This window comes from Schistocerca americana, chromosome 4 (genome assembly GCF_021461395.2).
Source record: "Schistocerca americana isolate TAMUIC-IGC-003095 chromosome 4, iqSchAmer2.1, whole genome shotgun sequence".
In the NCBI taxonomy this organism is placed as follows: Eukaryota; Metazoa; Arthropoda; class Insecta; order Orthoptera; family Acrididae; genus Schistocerca; species Schistocerca americana.
The window spans coordinates 344,432,761-344,455,505 of NC_060122.1; the positions used below are offsets into that span (position 1 = coordinate 344,432,761).

General features: G+C 40.0%; 1 protein-coding gene across 1 annotated transcript in view; it reads right to left on the bottom strand.

The window, feature by feature from the left end:
- The window catches only part of LOC124613475 (dynein axonemal heavy chain 6-like), a 984,594-nt gene that overhangs the window by 85,236 nt on the left and 876,613 nt on the right, over positions 1-22,745 (bottom strand). Inside the window, exon 132 of the mRNA XM_047142181.1 lies at positions 17,116-17,295. Coding sequence (XP_046998137.1) covers positions 17,116-17,295 — 180 coding nt within the window. The remainder of the gene's footprint in view (positions 1-17,115; positions 17,296-22,745) is intronic.

Here is a 22,745-nt window from a genome sequence, read left to right on the forward strand (position 1 = left end):
GATGTTAATATGTAAGATTTTTGCTCGCATCAGGAAACGTCACCTGCTTGCAAGGTTTTTTTTAATTTAAAAAAAAAATTTTTTTTGTATAGATATTTCCTTGTTTACACTATTGTTTCTTGTACAGTAGCTGCAAAGACAGGTTGTCAACTCACTTCTTAACGTATCCTTGAGATCTCAAAATTTGTCAGGGAAAATTGCTAAAACTTGTCTGGAAATCAGGGAAATATCAGGGAATTTCACTTGGGGAAACTTATGGCAGCCATGCATCATCATTTCGAGCCCAATAGTAAAAGGCAAATCCAGTAGTGGAAGATCCCACATCTCCCACCCCACTCTACCCAAGAGATCCAAAGTTGCTCACACTAGTTCTGGTAAGGTCATGATGACCTTCTCCTTTGTTTGCAAGGGCTTCAGTTTCCTTGACCGTGGAACCACAATCATTGTGGAGCACTATGAAGACACTTTGCAGAAACTGCGAACGCACCATAAAGTCAAAACACCCAGGGATGCTGTCAGACAGAGTCAACCAGTTGCACAATATGTTTCAGAGATTTAATTGGAAAACACTGCTACATCCTCTGTACAGCCTGGATCTTTCACCACGTGATTTTCACGTCTTTGGTGACCTGAAGAAAGACATGCTTGGACATCAGTTTCATCCAGTCGAGGAAGTGCTAGAGAGTGTGTGAAGTTGTGGAATCATCAGCGACTGAGCGAAATGCAGTGGACGAGTGGAGAAGGGAGGTAAGATGGACCAGGATGTTGTGCAGACTGGGCACCTGGTGTTATTCCTAACCCACAAGGTGTTGCTGCCTCCTTCTGAGCAGTCAGTCATCCTTTCACAGCTCTACCTCCTCCTCCCCACTAACTTACTCCTGACATCAGTTCCACCTAACAACCGCTCAGTCATACCAAATGCATGTGCACCTGCCTGTGTAATGAGGTAGTGCTTGAAAGCTAGTGCGAACTTTGTTTTCTGTTATGCATTTCTGTGCTTCATGCATCGATCCATTATCAGTGAGTGATTACCTTTCCCTTATTTTGTACATTTCTCCATCCAGGAATTTCCATTACTGTTACTTCTGAGATGGTTGCTTTCACTCTTCTTTTGTAAATTCCTTTGTGTCAGTTTTATTTTTGGAAAAGCAGCCTCTTGAGAATGTTTTAGTCCAAAAGCAATGAGGAACTGTGTAGTGTCACAAAATTTTGACACTGGTATACATACTCCTACTACTGGTATCGGTCGCTAGTAATGCTGAACTTTTTTCCCCCAATATTTTATGAAATTAATGTATGGTTATAATTTAATAAGGATTAATTGCAGTATAACCCTGCTTTTACATTCCCACAATTAACATTTTCACGTTGTTTATGAAATTTTTTTCACTCCCGTCTAATTTCCTATGAATTTGCACCCAGTTTAGTGTCAACATATTTATAAATTTCCCATGACAACAAATTTATAAATTTCCTGCGATTTACGCCTTCTGAAAAAATGTTTTTGGAGACAATATTGACATAAAATGATGATGGCATGGTGTTGGCCGGCGTTTACTGACATTATGTGGTTAAGTCTCTTGACAGCAGGGTGCTCTACTCAGCGGATTTGAACAGTAAACAAATAAAAGTTGGAACAATTTGTGCTGTGTCTCCTGCCACTGGCAAGCTCAGTTTGGCATGGTGGCTGATGGGAGTAACTAGGTTCATTCGAATAAAAATATCATGACCAATCACAACCATTTTCAGACTGTCTCTATGGCACATGCACAGTTTTGTGATTGTTATGATCATAGTGACATCTTTTTCTAACTATATTTTTCGTATTTTGTCGTTTGGCCACTTGTAGCACCAGTTGACACCCTCACTCACTTTGCATTGTTCAAATGTTTTTGGTTTAAACTTAGCGCCAGTTACATATTTTTTCATGCTGAGAAAGATGTGTTTTGAGAATTTATTCTCGTTGTCAAGTGTAGTATTTACATATGCATTTTTTGTGACGTTACACAAACAGACAATGTGAGTGATAGTTTGCGTGTGTGTGGTTTTCTACATAACTGAGGAAGCACAATACCTGATACCCTCAAAAAGATGACTACAGTGCAAGAGATGCAGAACAAAGATGACTACAGTGCAAGAGATGCAGAACAAAATATATGCAAACACAACACAAAATACTTATGTATATATTTGCACTTGACAACAGAAAAAATTCTTGAAACGCTTCATGCTATGCATGAAAAAATATGTAACTGGTGCCGCTTTTCATTATGAAAATAATGAATGATAGCTGCAGCCTTTCCAACAGACAGTGATTATGATGTGTGAAATTGATTCAAACGTTTCTACTTCCCAGACATTTACCAGTTCCATTACATCAACAGTTTTTATTAGTAATAAACCTTTATTAGGTAATAAACAAGTGCCTCACAAATATTTTGATACCTGTTGTGTACATGTGTGACACATAAAGTGCAAAAATGCAATGGGGTATCAAATTCGTAACTTCTATGGCTTAAAATGCTATTTCCCACATTTTACACTTTCGCACATTTCATGCCAGGTTGAGGACAGATGTAAGGATAAAGAAGCATATATAACTTTGGGAAAGATAGATACTGCCTATAAGAAAATGAAGTATGCCTTTGGAGAAAAGAAAAGCAGTTGTATGAATATTAAGAGGTCAGATAGAAAACCAGTACCAAGCAAAGAAGGGGAAGCTGAAAGGTGAAAGGAATATAAAGAAGGGCTACACAAGGAAAATAAACGTGGAGGCAATATCATAGGAAAGGAAGAGGACATATATGAAGAAGAGATAGGAGATATGATACCACAAGAAAAATTTGACAGAGACTGAAAGACCTAAGTCGAAACAAGGCCCAGGAGTAGAGATATACTATCAGAGCTACTAATAGCCTTAGAGAGCCAGATGAGACGAAACTCTTCCACCTCATGTGCAAGATATACGAGAAAAGGGAAATAACTGCAGAATTTGTTCACAATTCCTTCCCTATAAGGGTGTCAAAAGGTATCATGATGTACTGGATTTGAGCAACTTGGGGATGAAGCACCATTGCTTTGCTTTCTTGGATGCTGTCTTCCGATCTGATAACGTGGTCATCTCCTGCACTCCCACACTATTCTCAGGACTTACATTGTAGTGGCCACATTTCAAGCAGCTGGCTGCTTCTCCAATTGCCCAGGTTGCATCCCTTTATCGTGCATAAAACACTTTGGTGTTATTACCTACTTTTTCTGGTCATTATTTCTAAACAAGCTCAGGATACTCAAACCTCAGCCCAAACCCACCATTCTGCACAAATGTGTCACATGAGTGGGATAGTTTCCACATTTTAATCTGGAAAGAGTGGTTGCTTCATGGACAATTGCTGCCACAACCTCATGTTAGTATGTCCAGTTGGAAATTGCAGCTTTCTGCACGGCCGCTAGCTGTACCTGCCTTGTGTTAACCAATAGTGCAACACAAAGCATTCTGCTGATACTTGCTGCTTGACACACATGCATATGTGTGTGGGTGCACACACCCAGTTCATGTGGGCTGTCTTTGGCCTGTGCTGCCATTCTGCTGGCCACAGCCACTGAGCAGTTGCCAAGCAATCCTTTTCAGCCCATCATCAGTTGCCACCATCTCACTGCCTGAGGCTGGGATGCATCCAGTTTTGCTGCCACCTATTCCTGCCATAGCCATGAAGATCTGTGTATTGACTCAAGGATCATCACAACCATACTGCAAACACATATCCAAGGATCTGCTATCCACACTGATGTGACGCATCATCACCCTGCGGCTGTCTCCAAATGATGCTTAAGAATGAGAGTGTCACTAGCCACTGCTTTTGCAGTCTGTTGCTACTTTGCCAGCAAGTGTATGTGCCTGCATAGCATGGAGAAGGAGGGGGAAATTTACATTTTGCTATGGTCTACTATTATTTAACTGTTAATTGTTAGGTCTCCCTTTACTGTAACCAAACCTCAAAACATGTGCTCTCATACAGAGAACAGTGCTAAGAGTGATGGTGAAGACTGCATTGGGCCTTTTCCAGAACAAATAGTCACATTTATGGCTAAATATAGAGTTGGAAGATCAAAACAGTGGATTGTGGAGGCAAGCTGTAGACTTAAATATTTAGACTACTCTCGATGGAGCTAGAGGAGTTGAAGTTAGTCGATGGAGCTAGAGGAGTTGAAGCTAGTGCAACAGTGTCACCATTCACTATTATAATCAGTTTCCCAGCTGTTAATTCTATACCTTCATTCTCAGGAAAATGCACAGAGAATGTGGATACATTTTTGCAAAATGTTCGCAATGCAAGTTGCATCTGTTCATCGCAAAACAGTTTTACACTAAACATAGCATGTCTGAAATTGTTTGAGGACCTCTGTCAGGTAGATTGATTGAATGAAGAGTGCACATGGCTTTGAGTTCCTAGCAAAAGGGGTAATAGAATGGTATTACAATATGCTGGGTGTCAGTTATTATTGTGATAAACTTTCCACTCATAGGCAAAGATCGGGGGGAAAGTTTTGAACAGTTTGCTGACCGAATAAGGACTATCTCATGAAACCTATACTGTTAGATGATATATGGGTGTTAATGATAGGCTTCTAGAAGCAAAAGCGCATGCAGTTGATGTTCTCCTTCACATCATTAACTCGCACCCTGGAAGAGACATAAAAATAGCTTTCCCAACATCACTCCGTGAGGCAGTACATTTGGTATAGTTGCATGAAGAATAAGGGTGCTTTGTCATCACTGCTGTTCAGAACAATGAACAATGCCACATGTTTCCTGTTATGTTGGTTTGCAGGCAGTACAAAGGAGCTGCTAGTATTGCCTACTGATGTTTAGCTCCATACTGAGATAACTTCTGCGATTTCAGGCACCTTGGAATGCACAGGCACTGCATACCATTACAGACCATAGCAGAAGCACCTAGGCCAGTGTTTGTTAAACTCTTTTTGAGAGCCATTATTGACAAAATAGGACAACACCTTGGGCTGCATAGGAAGGGAAAAGGCATAAAGTGGGCTCTCAAAGACAAATTCAGTTTTCAGGAAACTATGGTTATTGATAGTACCTTAGCACTTACACATTTTGAATTTAAATGTTATAAGCTATCACACCAAATGTTTTCAAGTCAAAAAGAGAGTACTATATTGGAAAGCATACTTAGTGACCAATTTTATGTATCTAAGTGGGTACTGCAGGCAGTGTTATCACAGCAGAATCCCACATTCGTTTCTCTAATTTCCGGGTACATTCGCTAGGTGTCTTCACACCTATGGTTACTGATAGTACCTTAGCACTTACACATTTTGAATTTAAATGTTATAAGGTATCACACCAAACGTTTTCAAGTCAAACAGAGAGTAATATATTGGAGCTACATGCATTTTTCTCAAACCATACTTAGTGACCAATTTTATGTATCTAAGTGGGTACTGTGGCCAGTGTCATCACAACAGAATCCCACATTCATTTCTCTAATTTCCGGGTACATTTGCTATGCATCTTCACACCATAGTATGTGAAAGAATACCAATGAGCTGCAGCAGACCGTTTTAAATTGGAATTCTGTATTAGGTCAAGATGAGAAGCAACAATACAGATGTGCAATGTTGAGTGAAATGTGCCAAGGAAGGAAGTAAACTACCATGATTCAATGGCTTCTAGGCGATTATAGCGGGAAAAAATAGTGCATTTTCATCGTTATATGATAAATCTGCAATGCGAATATCCTATATATTATCGCACATTGGTAACGCGGATCAAACGCCAGTCTATTTTGAGATGCCGCTCGACAACAACGTGAACAGGAAAGGAGAATCCAGCATCATGAGACAAACTAATGGCAGTGAGAAGCAAATGTGTACAGTGATGTTGCGTGCAACTGGCGATGAATGAAAGCTACCACCTTACGTGATATTTAAAAGGAAAACTATTCCGAAAATATTAGTGAAAGGCATATTTGTGAGAGCGAATCTGAAATAGTGGATACATAATGACCTTGTGATTGACTGGGTGATGCATGTTTGGCAACGTCATCCTGGTACATTACTGAATTTACATAACATGTTGGTCCTGGACAGCTTCTGGACATACAACTAACAAAGTGCGAGACAAATTACAAAAAGGGAAAACTGACTTGGTCATATCCCTGAAGGCCTAACCTTCATCCTGCAACCACTGGATGTGTGTATAAATCGACCATTCAAAGCTGCTCTTAAACATTGATATACACAATGGATGGCTGATGAAAACCACAAGTTCATGCCAAGAGGAAAAATCAAATGGCCAGATTTGTCCCAGATTTGTAAGTGGGTGGAAAGTGCATGGGACGCCATTCTGTAACCACTGGTGGAAAAATTCTTCAAAAAATGTGGTATCACAAATTCACAGGATGGAACAGAGGATGTCGCCCTATGGGAAGATGGTGACAACAACAATTGTTCTCCTGCTAGTGATGACAATGAAAGTGATGATGAATATAAAGATAAGGGAGCATACATATTGACTAAAATATTTTACTACATTTATTACCATTAAATTCTTAAACATGGTAATTTGAGGGTGTGGTTATTTCAGTATGTATGGTATAACAGAACAGAGAGAGTTTTAAATAATACAACTTGATTAATTCAAAATTGTCCCAAAGGGATAGAATGGCAGCTGATGGCTTTCTGTATAAAAGGATTTAAAAGTTGGTTTTATCAGTTGTATGATGCATATTTTTTGGAAGTAACTAATCTTAATGGGATGAACACCTTGGCCTCTTTTAGGGAACAAGAATAATGTAACTGACATGTCTTCCATCAGATGACTCAAAAACAAAAACAAAAACTTACTAGAGACAGGGATTGGTGAGAGAAAGGGAGAGGAGGAAAAGAGGAGAGAGAGAGAGAGAGAGAGAGAGAGAGAGAGAGACCACATTTGGAGAATTGGGGGGTGGGGGTGCCTGCTACATTTACTGAACAGCATTTTATGAGAACAAGAAAAATAAACAACTGTCTGCTCATGTGAGTGCCCATCACCAAACTGTCATAAAACCACAAACTTGACCATTCTGTTGCCAGACATGTTGTGCACGACAACAGAAATAACTATAGAAGGAAACATTCCACGTGGGAAAAATTATATATAAAAACAAAGATGAGGTGACTTACCGAACAAAAGCGCTGGCAGGTCGATAGGCACACAAACAAACACAAACATACACACAAAATTCAGCTTTCGCAACAAACTGTTGCCTCATCAGGAAAGAGGGAAGGAGAGTATGTCTGCTTGTGTCTGTATGTGTGGATGGATATGTGCGTGTGTGCGAGTGTATACCTGTCCTTTTTTCCCCCTAAGGTAAGTCTTTCTACTCCCAGGATTGGAATGACTCCTTACCCTCTCCCTTAAAACCCACTCCCCTCTCCTTCCCTCTTTCCTGATGAGGCAACAGTTTGTTGCGAATTTTGTGTGTATGTTTGTGTTTGTTTGTGTGTCTATCGACCTGCCAGCGCTTTTGTTCGGTAAGTCACCTCATCTTTGTTTTATATATATATATATATATATATATATATATATATATATATATATATATATATATATATATATATAGAAAGAAACATTCCACATGGAAAAAATATATTAAAAACAAAGATTCCATGACTTACCAAATGGGAAAGCGCTGCTAGACAGATGCAATAAAAAAACACACAAACACACACACAGAATTTCAGGCTTTTGCAACCAATGGTTGCTTCATCAGGAAAGAGGGAAGGAGAGGGAAAGACGAAAGGATGTGGGTTTTAAGGGAGAGGGTAAGGAGTCATTCCGATCCCGGGAGCGGAAAGACTTACCTTAGGGGGAAAAAAGGACAGGTATACACTCACACACACACACACACACATATCCATCCACACATATACAGACACAAGCAAACATATAAAAAGGCAAAGAGTTTGGGCAGAGATGTCAGTCGAGGCGGAAGTGCAGAGGCAAAGACGTTGTTGAATGACAGGTGAGGTATGAGTGGCGGCAACTTGAAATTAGCGGAGGTTGAGGCCTGGTGGATAACGGGAACAGAGGATATACTCAAGGGCAAGTTCCCATCTCTGGAGTTCGGATAGGTTGGTGTTAGTGGGAAGTATCCAGATAACCCGGACGGTGTAACACTGTGCCAAGATATGCTGGCTGTGCACCAAGGCATGTTTAGCTGCAGGATGATCCTCATTACCAACAAACACTGTCTGCCTGTGTCCATTCATGCGAATGGACAGTTTGTTGCTGGTCATTCCCACATAGAAAGCGTCACAGTGTAGGCAGGTCAGTTGGTAAATCATGTGGGTGCTTTCACACGTGGCTCTGCCTTTGATCGTGTACACCTTCCAGGTTACAGGACTGGAGTAGGTGGTGGTGGGAGGGTGCATGGGACAGGTTTTACACCGGGGGCGGTTACAAGGGTAGGAGACAGAGGGTAGGGAAGGTGGTTTGGGGATTTCATAGGGATGAACCAAGAGGTTACGAAGGTTAGGTGGATGGCGGAAAGACACTCTTGGTGGAGTGGGGAGGATTTCATGAAGGATGGATCTCTTTTCGGGGCAGGATTTGAGGAAGTCGTATCCCTGCTGGAGAGCCACATTCAGAGTCTGATCCAGTTCCGGGAAGTATCCTGTCACAAGTGGGGCACTTTTGGGGTTCTTCTGTGAGAAAATATATATATATATATATATATATATATATATATATATATATATATATATATATATATATATATAATAAACAGCTGCTCCACTGCAATGGTAATTTCAATATTCCCTTCCACAACAAGTTTATGTGAACTGCACAGGTGGAATCTGTCTCTCCTAAAGCTCTACTAACTTGTTTGCCACTCTCTCACCTTACCTTTTCCATTCTTTCTTCTGCCCACACCACTCCTTCCCCATTCAGATTGTGTAATGCTTCTCCCACCACTCTTCCCCCCTCCCCTCCCCATGCTGCATTCTCTCTCTCTCTTTCTCTTTCTCTCCCTGCCACACCCCTCCCCCCACCTTCCTCCCCCCCCCCCTCCTCTCTTCCACATTTCTCCCTTTCTCTCTCCTTTCCCTGACTTCCTCTTCTTCTCCAACTTACTTTCCTTTCCTCTCCCCCATTTCTGCCCCCTCTACTCTCTCTCTCTCTCTCTCTCTCTCTCTCTCTCTCTCTCTCTCTCTCTCTTTCTCTCATCTGTATTACTAAATGACTATCCTGGAACAATACTAGTTGCAGGTTGCTTATCAAATGGCTTTAGGCCCAACAAAATTTTGATTTTCACTATTTCATGTAATTATTGACTGAATTTAAAATTTTAAATGCTGTCATAATCTATTCATTAAGAGGTATTATTTGATTTTAAATGTTTAACATAATAAGCAAGTATTACAGTAAGAATCTGTGCGTTTTCATGAGGCAGCATAACTGACAGTGTACGGGTACCTGGATTTTATTGATCCAGTGCTTGAGAATGAGAGCACATAGTGACTTTCAACAAGCTTAACATGTAATTTTAAACCCTTATGAAGCTTTCTCTTGCTGACACCCATCACAATATATTGTAAGGAAAAACTTTTACTGCTTGCTACATTCTTGCTCTTCATGCAGTAAAACTTCAGCATCATGCATGGCATATTAATTTTATTACTTGTTTACTATTAACTCTATTTGCAACTCACTATGCAGATAATGTTTAGATATATCACTGAATGTACTTGCAAAATTATATCATTGTATGACATGTTTAAAGTCATAATCATTTAGATGTTTGGGCACAAATGGGGCACAAATTACCCAGACAATATTGATCCAGTGTTTGATAATGAGAACTCTTAGTGACTCCCAACAAACTTCAACCATAATTTCAAATGATTTCTAAACTTTTTCTCACTTATATGCTTACCATCAAATGTTTAACACATTAATTCATTTCTAAAGTAATCATACATTTGGAGCTGTTTCATACACAGGAATTCAATTCTTTAAACAATCAACATTTTGCTGATATGCTGTATTCTCAGAACACTTTTCATGTTGTTGTGCAGCCACTGAGTCATCTGTCGAATGACCTGCCTCACAATGTCCTGTACTGCACCTCCTTACCTCATGTGTCCGTCCCTACCCACTCCCCAAGTCCAAAAGGTCAGGCATCAGCTCTCAATAGTTGATTATCAGTAATCAGTCCAACCACTGCCATGGGAGGTTGTATTTGGGTGTCTTTGCAATTCTGTGTGTGATTGTGGGTACTTTTTCTAGAAAAGGAGCAAGAGCAAGAGCTTGAGAGATAATGTGAATACTGTTTCCTGTTGCATGTGTGTTCGCACCACCCACCAGTCTGCTATGGGTGAGTGGCTGCCTTTCCCTTATTTTACATGCTGATCTACATTTCCTTTTAATGAATGTAACTTTTGCACAGAAAGCATTAAATGTGTGATAGATAGCAAAAATGTTTCCAAATGTAGAATATAGTTGTTTTTCCCTGACTATTCCACCGAACCATAAAGTGAATATTAAATAGAAATAATTCATACACAAAAAACCTATAAATGGGCAACAGTAGCCATATATTTATTTTAAATTCTTTAAAATTAAATATTCTATGTATCTTGAGCTGACACATAACATATTATCATGAATGTCATCTATGGAACATGTAAGTAACTTGACTGCCTCTGATATTAAGGCACCCTCCATTTTTTGCCTTAAAGTCACATTCCATATGGTATTTATTTAGAATGTGAAGACCATATACCTATATGTTCCATACATTTAATGGTTGTGACTAAACTTTTGCAGAATAAAAGTGTTACATTATTGTTAACTATTAAACATACCAGTTGTCAATTACCAATGACTTAACTAAATGATCTCTGCTGTGGTGAGATAATGACATCTTAGTTACTGCTGCTAAGCATTCTGGCATGGTATCTTCCTTCCTTATGCAGTGATAGCATCCATTCCATGAAGAAATCCATTAAGAATACTGTAGTTTTCCCTTTTAAAAGTATAACAACAATTTCTTTGGTATTTTGATCATCATTTATTCCCAAATAATTGATATTCAAATATGTAGTTTCAGTAACATGACAGAGGCATAATATTTTACATGTTATGTGGTATAAAATGTTCATTCTTTGTTGTAACCTTTACAGGACATGCAGATTACTTCAGTGTGCTTTTTACGTACATATTTGGAGCAAATCACATGTACTGTGGAATGCTTGCTGTCATTCATACTCAGGTTCATGTGACACCTCCTTCTCTTGCTAGGCAATGGTAACTGGTCTTGTTCTTCACATCCTTGCATGCTGGAATTGTGTGTTGGCACCACTTCCTTTATCTGCTAGATAAAGCTTTATTTTTTGTCATGGATTTCTGTGTATTTAAGAACTGTTATTCCTTTGAACAGTGTAGTTGATTAGTCCCAAGTCCTTTGCCACTTTCTTCATTAATTCACATATTGTAACTTTATTACCAGAGCTCAGTTTGTAAAGGATGTATGAATTCAGAACAGACATGTTTATCAATTAATGAAAAAACAATGCTAATGTCACCAGCTTCTTGTTCTTCTGCCAATGTTGTAATTATAACATAGCTAATCACAAGTGTCAGCAACACCTTTTGTGTGGCTGTTAAATGTTATAACTTTTGGCTTTTCTTGAGAACCCATATCTTCTTTGATCTTTCCATCATTATGCATCATGGAGATAAGTACAACAGAACGTGATTTGGTTGGAATACATGACAACATTGTTAAATCTTTTGCAAAACTGAACAGGCTTGTGCTACAGCTGTTTGTTTACAGGGCAAAAATTGGGGGGGAATATATAGTTTTTTTCTTTCATAATGTTTCTACTGATGTCAATAATTTTCCAATAGAATCCTTGCAAGAGGCATGCTGGTCTAACAATTGTCAGTAGTTGTATTTCTGTTAGTAGCATCTAGAGGAATAACAAGACATTCCACTGTTTCTGCAGGCTTGTTTGGTTTATTGAAAGGACCATCTGACTGCAGTGTACCTGCATACATTGTTGTTGTTGTTGTGGTCTTCAGTCCCGAGACTGGTTTGATACAGCTCTCCATGCTAATCTATCCTGTGCAAGCTCCTTCATCTCCCAGTACCTACTGCAACCTACATCCTTCTGAATCTGCTTAGTGTATTCATCTCTTGGTCTCCCTCTACGATTTTTACCCTAAATTTGTGATCCCTTGATGCCTCAGGACATGTCCTACCAACCGATCCCTTCTTCTAGTCAAGTTGTGCCACAAACTCCTCTTCTCCCCAATCCTATTCAATACCTCATCATTAGTTACGTGATCTACCCAACTAATCTTCAACATTCTTCTGTAGCACCACATTTTGAAAGCTTCTATTCTCTTCTTGTCCAAACTATTTATTGCCCATGTTTCACTTCCATACATGGCTACATTCCATACAAATACTTTCAGAAACGACTTCCTGACATTTAAATCTATACTCGATGTTAACAAATTTCTCTTCTTCAGAAACGCTTTCCTTGCCATTGCCCGTCTACGTTTTATATCCTCTCTACTTCGACCATCATCAGTTATTTTACTCCCCAAATAGCAAAACTCCTTTACTACTTTAAGTGTCTCATTTCCTAATCTAATTCCCTCAGCATCACCTGACTTAATTCAACTACATTCCGTTATCCTCGTTTTGTTTTTGTTGATGTTCATCTTATATCCTCCTTTCAAGACACTGTCCATTCCGTTCAACTGCTCTTCCAAGTCCTTTGCTGTCTCTGACAGAATTACAATGTCATCAGCGAACCTCAAAGTTTTTATTTCTTCTCCATGGATTTTAATACCTACTCCGAATTTTTATTTTGTTTCCTTTACTACTTACAGATTGAATAACATCGGGGAGAGGCTACAACCCTGTCTCACTTCCTTCCCAACCACTGCTTCCCTTTCATGCCCCTTGACTCTTATAACTGCCATCTGGTTTCTGTACAAATTGTAAATAGCCTTTCACTCCCTGTATTTTACCCCTGCCACCTTTAGAAATTGAAAGAGAGTATTCCAGTCAACATTGTCAAAAGCTTTCTCTAAGTCTACAAATGCTAGAAACGTAGGTTTGAATTTCCTTAATCTTCCTTCTAAGATAAGTCGTAAGGTCAGTATTGCCTCATGTGTTCCAAGATTTCTACGGAATCCAAACTGATCTTCCCCAAGGTCGGCTTCTACCAGATTTTCCATTTGTCTGTAAAGAATTCACGTTAGTATTTTGAAGCTGTGACTTATTAAACTGATAGTTCGGTAACTTTCACATCTGTCAACACCTGCTTTCTTTTGGATTGGAATTATTATATTCTTCTTGAAGTCTGAAGATATTTCGTCTGTCTCGTACATCTTGCTCACCAGATGGTAGAGTTTTGTCAGGACTGGTTCTCCCAAGGCCGTCAGTAGCTCTAATGGAATGTTGTCTACTCCCGGGGCCTTGTTTCGACTCAGGTCTTTCAGTGCTTTGTCAAACTCTTCACGCAGTATCGTATCTCCCATTTCATCTTCATCTACATCCTCTTCCATTTCCATAATATTGTCCTCAAGTAAATTGCCCTTGTATAGACCCTCTGTATACTCCTTCCACCTTTCTGCCTTCCCCTCTTTGCTTAGAACTGGGTTTCCATCTGAGCTCTTGATATTCATACAAGTGTTTCTCTTTTCTCCAAAAGTCTCTTTAATTTTCCTGTAGGCTGTATCTATCTTACCCCTAGTGAGACAAGCCTCTACATCCTTACATTTGTCCTCTAGCCATACCTGCTTAGCCATTTTGAACTTCCTGTCGATCTTATTTTTGAGACGTTTGTATTCCTTTTTGCCTGCTTCATCTACTGCATTTTTATATTTTCTCCTTTCATCAATTAAATTCAATATTTCTTCTGTTACCCAAGGATTTCTACTAGCCCTCGTCTTTTTACCTACTTGATCCTCTGCTGCCTTCACTACTTCATCCCTCAGAGCCACCCATTCGTCTTCTACTGTATTTCTTTCCCCCATTCCTGTCAATTGTTCCCTTATGCTCTCCCTGAAACTCTCTACAACCTCTGGTTTAGTCAGTTTATCCAGATCCCATCTCCTTAAATTCCCACCTTTTTGCAATTTCTTCAGTTTTAATCTATAGTTTATAACCGATAGATTGTGGTCAGAGTCCACATCTGCCCCTGGAAATGCCCTACAATTTAAAACCTGGTTCCTAAATCTCTATCTTGCCATTCTATAATCTATCTGATACCTTTTAGTATCTCCAGGATTCTTCCATCTATACAACCTTCTTTCATGATTCTTGAACCAAGTGTTAACTATGATTAAGTTATGCTCTGTGCAAAATTCTACCAGATGGCTTCCTCTTTCATTTCTTAGCCCCATACACTACGTGATCAAAAGTATCTGGACACCTGGGCGAAAATGACTTACAAGTTCGTGGCGCCCTCGATCGGTAATGCTGGAATTCAATAAGGTGTTGGCCCAGCTTCAACTCTCACAGGCATATGTTCAATCAGGTGCTGGAAGGTTTCTTGGGGAATGGCAGCCCATTCTTCACAGAGTGCTGCACCGAGGAGAGGTATCGATGTCGGTCGGTGAGGCCTGACGCAAAGTCAGAATTCCAAAAAAAATCCCAAAGGTGTTCTATAGGATTCAGGTTAGGACTCTGTGCAGACCAGTCCATTACAGGGATGTTATTGTTGCGTAACCACTCCGCCAAAGGCTGGGCATTATGAACAGGTGCTTGATCATGTTGAAAGATGCAATTGCCATGCCGGAATTGCTTTTCAACAGTGGGAAGCAAGCAGGTGGTTAAAACATCAATGTAGGCCTGTGCTGCAATAGTGCCATGCAAAACAACAAGGCGTGGAAGCCCCCTCCATGGAAAACATGACCACATCATAACAGCACTGCCTCCGAATTTTACTGTTGGCACTCACATTTTGCCAGATGACGCTCACCAGGCATTCACCGTACCCACACCCTGCCATCGGATCGCCACATTGTGTACCGTGATTTGTCACTCCACACAGTGTTTTTCCACTGTTCAGCCGTCCAACATTTACGCTCCTTACACCAAGTGAGGCGTCGCTTGGCATTTACTGGCATGATGTGTGGCTTATGAGCAGCTGCTTCACCATGAAATCCATGTTTTCTCACCTCCTGCCTAACTGACATAGTACTTGGAGTGGATCCTGATGCAGTTTGGAATTCCTATGTGATGGTCTTGTTAAATGTCTGCCTATTACACATTACGACCCTCCTCAACTGTTGGCAGTCTCTGTCAGTCAACAGACAAGGTTGGCCTGTATGCTTTTGTGCTGTACGTGTCCCTTCACGTTTCCTCTGCACTATTTCATTGGAAACAGTGGACCTAGGAATTTTTAGGAGTGTGGAAATCTCACGTACAGACGTATGGCACAAGTAACACACAATCACCTGACCATGGTCGAAGTCCATGAGTTCCACGGAGCACCCCATTCTGCTCTCTCATGATGTCTAATGACTACTGAGGTCGCTGATGTGGAGTAGCTGGCAAGAGGTGGCAGCACAATGCACCTAATATGAAAAACGTATGTTTTTGGTGGTGTCCGGATACTTTTGATCACATAGTGTATATTTCAAAGTTCGTAAGATAATATGTTCTGTAGTCTACGAAAGCAGTAACCTGTATGCCATATTTCTTTGGATTTCATGGCATATATTGTTGGAAGGAATGCCATCCTTAAAATTTAATTAGTTACTTATGAATTGTTGCACACTCTTCAGGAGTATACAACTACAATGACTTAACTTGCAATCATCTGATACATTCATGCACAGCACCTAACGTATCAATCTTTTTTCTCTATCTCTAGGACTTTCATCATCACAGTGTACACAGCGAATTAAAAACAGAAATATTATATTTTGGCTTAATAACCACAAATACTTCAAGTCTCCCTATATCTCACAAGTCTTTGAAATTGAGATGAGAAGCTTTGTAAATTCCTGTGTACAGCAGGAGACCCACAAAGGCATTCATCTGCAAACATTCTGTATCTTGGGCATCATGAGATCTGTCAAACTGTCCAATTTTTTTCATTATGTGCATATTTGTGTACATAACAGTGTCAGCCATCAATCAATCATCAAAATAAAGAGTAAAGAGAAAAGATTTCCAATTGAAGGCTCTGGGGGTGCAGCATTTGCTAAGGTGGCTGGCTTATAAGAAACGATGTTATAGCTTTTTGGTCTTCCCCTATGGTTAACTGGTTTCGTATGCCATTTAGTCAGCCTTTCTTTACTCATACAGCAATCTTTACTAACAAATGAATTCAAAGATTCATCACTTCATGAGGCAATCACATTTGAATCCATATCATGCTCACTTAGTTCAATATTGTCCTCTTCATCTTCTGAACTTTCCTGAGACAGAGACAGTTCATCATCAGTTTGTAGCAGCTCTGACATAATTTCATTGTCTGTGAGAAACTTGTACATTTTCTGAAAGGACGTGAGGAACAACATTGAAACATTCTCTGTATTCAAGGAACATTTCCAACAGCATGTAACTGGTCAGAAAATTGATAATAACAAATTAACTTATGAGTTGCACATGAAAGACAATGACAGTGATCATGCATAAATGCTCGTGTCAGGTCACTTTGTGTTGGGTTACTTCACTGAAATGCATAATGACATATGTAGTTGCATCACGTTGAAACACACACAACAGCAAAACAGTGAGGATAACGGTGCTATTGAACAGAGATCAACAAACCACCATACAACAGAGGAATTTAAATGAGACTGGCTACTTTCATTTCTCACTGTGTCAAAGATCAGCTACAAAAGATAAAATTCTTGGGTCATTGATTAGACATGAGCAGTGAAGGGTTGATGCTGCACCACGAGAATAGGGCATTTTACTGTAACTGGTATCATTATTACCTTTTCTTACACTTGTCACTGTCATCTTTGTTGAACAGCTATATAACAACCACAATCATTCACAGATTTTTGAGGGAAATGATATGCAAATAATGATCAATATGAAAAAATACAATTAATTGCACAAAGTTTACCTGGTTATTCATGCAGGAGATAAACATCTCTTCTAGGGCTTCTGACATCACCACCAAGCCCTTAATGGCTTTCTGAAGATTGTCAAGTGAAGAATGCAGGGTATGGCACAGCTTATTAAATCGGTCAGTCTCTTGCAGTAAAACAGTTGTTAGAGAAGGCAATCGTCCTTTTTCATCACGCTGTGGAGACAAAACATATATTAACAATTTATGCTGTTTTCTGTATGTTTCCTATTATCAAGGAGTTTGAAACTCATATACAACTAAACCACGAAATAATTGAATTAGATGCCTCTTTGATAGTGTTCACTGAACCAGTGTGACACAATTGGAGAGTTAATGGTTGGTGTCCTGCTGTTACATAATCTCCCTGTAAGCAAAAAAGTATGCACCTAATCTGCCAGCAGGGTTTGTTTTGCTCTCTTATGTAAGCAGACAAGGAAAATTTATGCAAAATTGTACAATGTGTACAAAGTTATTATCTGTGGCCTGTGCCTTACCATCTTAATAAGAGGGATCAAGTGTGTTATAGTTTGATGCATTGATGTCAACATATACTGCAAATTGCCAGTCCAAGTGACCAATTTTGAATGATGATTCTGACTTTCATTTCCTTTTATCTCACCAATTTAAGCAAACAGAATGGTGATTTACACTTTATAGATCTTCCACCTTTAGGTTCTGGGTTTTCAAATCTCACTCAGTGCAGTTTCCAACAATCAGTGTTTTCTTCTCACCCCATCCAGTAAGTCTCTTCTGACAAGGGTTTCTGGGCAACTTTTCTGAACTCTGCCACTTTTCCTAAACCTCACCAGCCCTTTTGCTTCACCCCTCTTCCTTCCCCTTCAGCGCTCTCGAGAGGAGGAGGAGTCACTGGCTCCGAAAGCTAGCAAAGTGGAACATCTTTTATTTGTGTGTTCTCCTGCCACCAGTCACAGAAAGCCAAATGGTGGCTTATCAGAAATGACACAGGTGTTCGGCTAGGTCTGAAGACACCTATGACCAGCATCATGGTATGTATCGGCAGTAACTTTTGTGAGTGTATGAACCCAATTCAATTAACAGATGTACAAAAAGCCACTGTCTGGAAGAGATGTGCTTTCCTTTCTTTGGCCTCATCTAAAAAGTCTACAAAATTATGCCCCCCCCCCTCCCACACACACACACACACACACACACACACACACACACACACACACACACACCTACCTACCTCTTACTTCTCTGTGTATACTTGATCATTATGTGAGGTATAAGACGAAGGAATAATACATTCTTAGCTCATCTTGAACCTTTATTTGGGATTCTATGGATGGACCGCTCCCTAAAACACATGGAGTTTGCCAAATGTTTCTTTGAGCTAAAACATGGTTTTTGAAAACATGTGGTTCTTTTCATTTAATATACTCATCAAAGAGAGAGCATATGTTATTAGAAAGAGCAATTAAAAGATGTCAAAGAAAGGATTTAATTGGTGAAATATGTGAATTAGAGATAAGAACTTTCTAAAAATTTGTTCTGTTTGCAGCCTATGGTGACATCTTGAAGATAAAACTGCAGCTACAAACATGAATAATTCAATTCCTGGGAATTAAAGAACTGTGGGGATTGTCAGTGGAAGGAAGTCTTTGCAAGTTGGGTTGGATTGGTTGGGGAAGGAGACCAGACAGCGAGGTCATCAGTCTCATCGGATTCGGGAAGGACGGGGAAGGAAGTTGGCCGTGTCCTTTCAAAGGAACCATCCCGGCATTTGCCTGGAGCGCTTTGCAAGTAATCTGACCCTCAAAAATTATACTCCTATCAGACATAAATTCATATGTGTGACCTCTCACTATTTTTTGCTGCCCCTCATTAACATAGCTAATTAGGAACCACATATGATGGCATTTCTTGAAACTTCTCCCTACAAGACACCTGGAAAATATTAAGTTCTGTATATTAATCAGGCAAGTACCTCAACACCAAAAAATAATTAATGTAGAGTAATGAAATTTCAGGAATGCATTTGTGTTGGTAACATATTTAATTGATTAACATTGCAAGACCACCATGGTGTGGGTTCCTGTTGTCATGTCCTAGTTCATGAACCACGGGCAACGTATGAGTGGCCAAGTAAGTGGTCCTGACAGTCGTGATACCAGTTACTTTGGAATAAGGCTGGGCATCTCGGACATATTCTGAGCTGTGGTCACCTTTGTGCTCAGACGGCAAAGACTACCAAATCCACTGGTTAGTCCCTCAACCGTTAGGTGTAAAACTCAATGGGACCTGGGGCAAGTAAGGCTAGCAAACTGCTTCTCTGGTATTTAAATATGATGCTGGCAACAATCAGAGCAAAATGCCTCAGACCTTTGGAGGTGACGGAGTCCCACCTCTAATTGACAAACCAGGGACTCCTAAGATACGACTCGGCAAATGAATGGTAACGAGATGGGGAGCTATTAATATCAATGGGGGCTACTCTGGGAAGAAGGTAGAGCTGGCAGATGCTGCAAGTAAGATGGGGTCGGACGTTTTAGCTGTTAGTGACATTCGGGTAAGGGGTGAGAAAGAAGAGGAAATGGGAGAATACAAGGTCTACCTGTCAGGAATCAAAACAGGAATAGCACAATGGGGTGTAGGGCTTTACATCAGGAAAGAAATAGAACCCAGCATAGTTGCAATAAAGTATGTAAACGAACGACTGATGTGGATAGATTTGACAGTGTCTAGCAAGAAAATCCCCCCATGAACCATGGACCTTGCCGTTGGTGGGGAGGCTTGCGTGCCTCAGCGATACAGATGGCCGTACCGTAGGTGCAACCACAACGGAGGGGTATCTGTTGAGAGGCCAGACAAACATGTGGTTCCTGAAGAGGGGCAGCAGCCTTTTCAGTAGTTGCAGGGGCAACAGTCTGGATGATTGACTGATCTGGCCTTGTAACATTAACCAAAACGGCCTTGCTGTGCTGGTACTGCTAACAGCTGAAAGCAAGGGGAAACTACAGCCGTAATTTTTCCCGAGGACATGCAGCTTTACTGTATGATTAAATGCTGATGGCGTCCTCTTGGGTAAAATATTCCGGAGGTAAAATAGTCCCCCATTCGGATCTCTGGGCGGGGACTACTCAAGAGGACATCGTTATCAGCCTGAGAAAGAAAACTGGCATTCTATGGATTGGAGCATGGAATGTCAGATCCCTTAATTGGGCAGGTAGGTAAGAAAATTTAAAAAGGGAAATGGATAGGTTAAAGTTAGATATAGTGGGAATTAGTGAAGTTCGGTGGCAGGAGGAACAAGACTTTTGGTCAGGTGATTACAGGGTTATAAATACAAAATCAAATAGGGGTAATGCAGGAGTAGGGTTAATAATGAATAAAAAAATAGGAGTGCGGGTTAGCTACTACAAACAGCATAGTGAACACATTATTATGGTCAAGATAGACACAAAGCCCATGCCTACTACAGTAGTACAAGTTTATATGCCAACTAGCTCTGCAGATGATGAAGAAATTGATGAAATGTATGACGAGATAAAAGAAATTATTCAGGTGGTGAAGGGAGACGAAAATTTAATAGTCATGGGTGACTGGAATTCGTCAGTAGGAAAAGGGAGAGAAGGAAACATAGTAGGTGAATATGGATTGGGGGGAAGAAATGAAAGAGGAAGCCGCCTTGTAGAATTTTGCACAGAGCATAACTTAATCATAGCTAACACTTGGTTTAAGAATCATGATAGAAGGTTGTATACATGGAAGAACCCTGGAGATACTAAAAGGTATCAGATAGATTATATAATGGCAATACAGAGATTTAGGAACCAGGTTTTAAATTGTAAGACATTTCCAGGGGCAGATGTGGATTCTGACCACAATCTATTGGTTATGAACTGCAGATTGAAACTGAAGAAACTGCAAAAAGGTGGGAATTTAAGGAGATGGGACCTGGATAAACTGACTAAACCAGAGGTTGTAGAGAGTTTCAGGGAGAGCATAAGGAAACAATTGACAGGAATGGGGGAAAGAAATACAGTAGAAGAAGAATGGGTAGCTCTGAGGGATGAAGTAGTGAAGGCAGCAGAGGATCAAGTAGGTAAAAAGACGAGGGCTAATAGAAATCCTTGGGTAACAGAAGAAATATTGAATTTAATTGATGAAAGGAGAAAATATAAAAATGCAGTAAATGAAGCAGGCAAAAAGGAATACAAACGTCTCAAAAATGAGATCGACAGGAAGTGCAAAATGGCTAAGCAGGGATGGCTAGAGGACAAATGTAAGGATGTAGAGGCTTGTCTCACTAGGGGTAAGATAGATACTGCCTACAGGAAAATTAAAGAGACCTTTGGAGAGAAGAGAACCACTTGTATGAATATCAAGAGCTCAGATGGCAACCCAGTTCTAAGCAAAGAAGGGAAGGCAGAAAGGTGGAAGGAGTATATAGAGGGTTTATACAAGGGCGATGTACTTGAGGACAATATTATGGAAGTGGAAGAGGATGTAGATGAAGATGAAATGGGAGATACGATACTGCGTGAAGAGTTTGACAGAGCACTGAAAGACCTGAGTCGAAACAAGGCCCCGGGAGTAGACAACATGATATTAGCACTACTGATGGCCTTGGGAGAGCCAGTCATGACAAAACTCTACCATCTGGTGAGCAAGATGTATGAGACAGGTGAAATACCCACAGACTTCAAGAAGAATATAATAATTGCAATCCCAAAGAAAGCAGGTGTTGACAGATGTGAAAATTACCGAACTATCAGTTTAATAAGTCACAGCTGCATAATACTAATGCGAATTCTTTACAGACAAATGGAAAAACTGATAGAAGCGGACCTCGGGGAAGATCAGTTTGGATTCCGTAGAAATGTTGGAACACGTGAGGCAATACTAACCTTACGCCTTATCTTAGAAGAAAGATTAAGAAAAGGCAAACCTACGTTTCTAGCATTTGTAGACTTAGAGAAAGCTTTTGACAACGTTAACTGGAATACTCTCTTTCAAATTCTGAAGGTGGCAGGGGTAAAATACAGGGAGCGAAAGGCTATTTACAATTTGTACAGAAACCAGATGGCAGTTATAAGAGTCGAGAGGCATGAAAGGGAAGCAGTGGTTGGGAAAGGAGTGAGACAGTAAAGGAAACAAAAGAAAAATTCGGAGTAGGTATTAAAATTCATGGAGAAGAAGTAAAAACTTTGAGGTTCGCCGATGACATTGTAATTCTGTCAGAGACAGCAAAGGACTTGGAAGAGCAGTTGAACGGAATGGACAGTGTCTTGAAAGGAGGATATAAGATGAACATCAACAAAAGCAAAACGTGAATAATGGAATGTAGTCAAATTAAATCGGGTGATGCTGAGGGGATTAGATTAGGAAATGAGACACTTAAAGTAGTAAAGGAGTTTTGCTATTTAGGGAGTAAAATAACTGATGATGGTCGAAGTAGAGAGGATATAAAATGTAGACTGGCAATGGCAAGGAAATCGTTTCTGAAGAAGAGAAATTTGTTAACATCGAGTATAGATTTAAGTGTCAGGAAGTCGTTTCTGAAAGTATTTGTATGGAGTGTAGCCATGTATGGAAGTGAAACATGGACAATAACCAGTTTGGACAAGAAGAGAATAGAAGCTTTCGAAATGTGGTGCTAC